General features: G+C 45.3%; 1 protein-coding gene across 1 annotated transcript in view; it reads right to left on the bottom strand.

Moving 5' to 3' along the window:
- LOC101846215 (von Willebrand factor A domain-containing protein 3B) overlaps window positions 1–1073 on the bottom strand; it is a gene marked incomplete at both ends in the record, with an annotated part of 16939 nt that overhangs the window by 3913 nt on the left and 11953 nt on the right. Inside the window, 1 exon segment of the mRNA XM_013083349.2 lies at window positions 506–736. Within this exon segment, the coding sequence (XP_012938803.2) occupies window positions 506–736 (231 nt within the window).

Raw genomic sequence — 1073 nt, 5'->3', positions numbered from 1 at the left:
AGGAAGATACAGTATCCCAAGAAGATAGAATATCCCAGGAAGATATCCAAGGAAGATACAGTATCCCAGTACCCCAGGAAGATACAGTATCCCAGGAAGACAGAGTATCCCAGGAAGATATCCAAGGAAGATACAGTATCCCAGTACCCCAGGAAGATACAGTATCCCAGAAAAAGAAGGGAAAAAATCGAAGGTAACGTTTTGGACTCTTGTTCAGTTCCTTTAAAAGACAAGGAGAGTTTTCTCTATAACCAAACAAATATACACAGCAATGAAACCAAACTTCTCCTATACATAAAGCAATGCCCACTTTTGGTGCAGGTCAAGATTTCTGGAAACCCCCGAAACCTGGGTTAGCCGGCTTGTCTTTAAAAGCGACCATATAAGGGAGCAGTTTCTTCTACAAATAGATGGCTTGTGGTATATAGAGCAGTTTCTTCTACAAATAGATCATGGCTGGTGATATATAATGGCCTGTGATACATAAGAGAGTAGTCCCCCCTACCTGATCGGGCCGCCCGTCACTCAGTAAGTAGATGGCCTGTGTCTGTGGGTCGGACATAGCCAGCTGGATGGCAGCGTAAGTGTTGGTGGAGCCCCAACACGACAGGTTCTGAACCCACGACCACGCACTCTGCAGCGAGCGCTCCGACACATCCACCAGTCGGTCTTTCCACGCAGCAGCTTTGGAGTTGAAGGTCACGATGTTGAACTTCTTCTTGTGGCGCAGTTGTTCCTGGACAACAGAATCAAACCAACAGATAACATCAAACACTAGACCAGACAACAGACAACATCAAACACTGGACCAGACAACAGACAACATCAAACACTGGACCAGACAACAGACAACATCAAACACTGGACCAGACAACAGACAACATCAAACACTGGACCAGACAACAGACAACATCAAACACTGGAACAGACAACAGACAACATCAAACACTGGAACAGACAAACCAACAGACAACATCAAACACTGGAACAGACAACAGACAACATCAAACACTGGACCAGACAAACCAACAGACAACATCAAACACTGGACCAGACAACAGACAACATCAAAC

Source organism: Aplysia californica, unplaced genomic scaffold (assembly GCF_000002075.1).
Source record: "Aplysia californica isolate F4 #8 unplaced genomic scaffold, AplCal3.0 scaffold00226, whole genome shotgun sequence".
Lineage (NCBI taxonomy): Eukaryota > Metazoa > Mollusca > Gastropoda > Aplysiida > Aplysiidae > Aplysia > Aplysia californica.
Note: the sequence above shows the minus strand (reverse complement) of the source record. Positions and strands in the feature narration are given on the sequence as shown.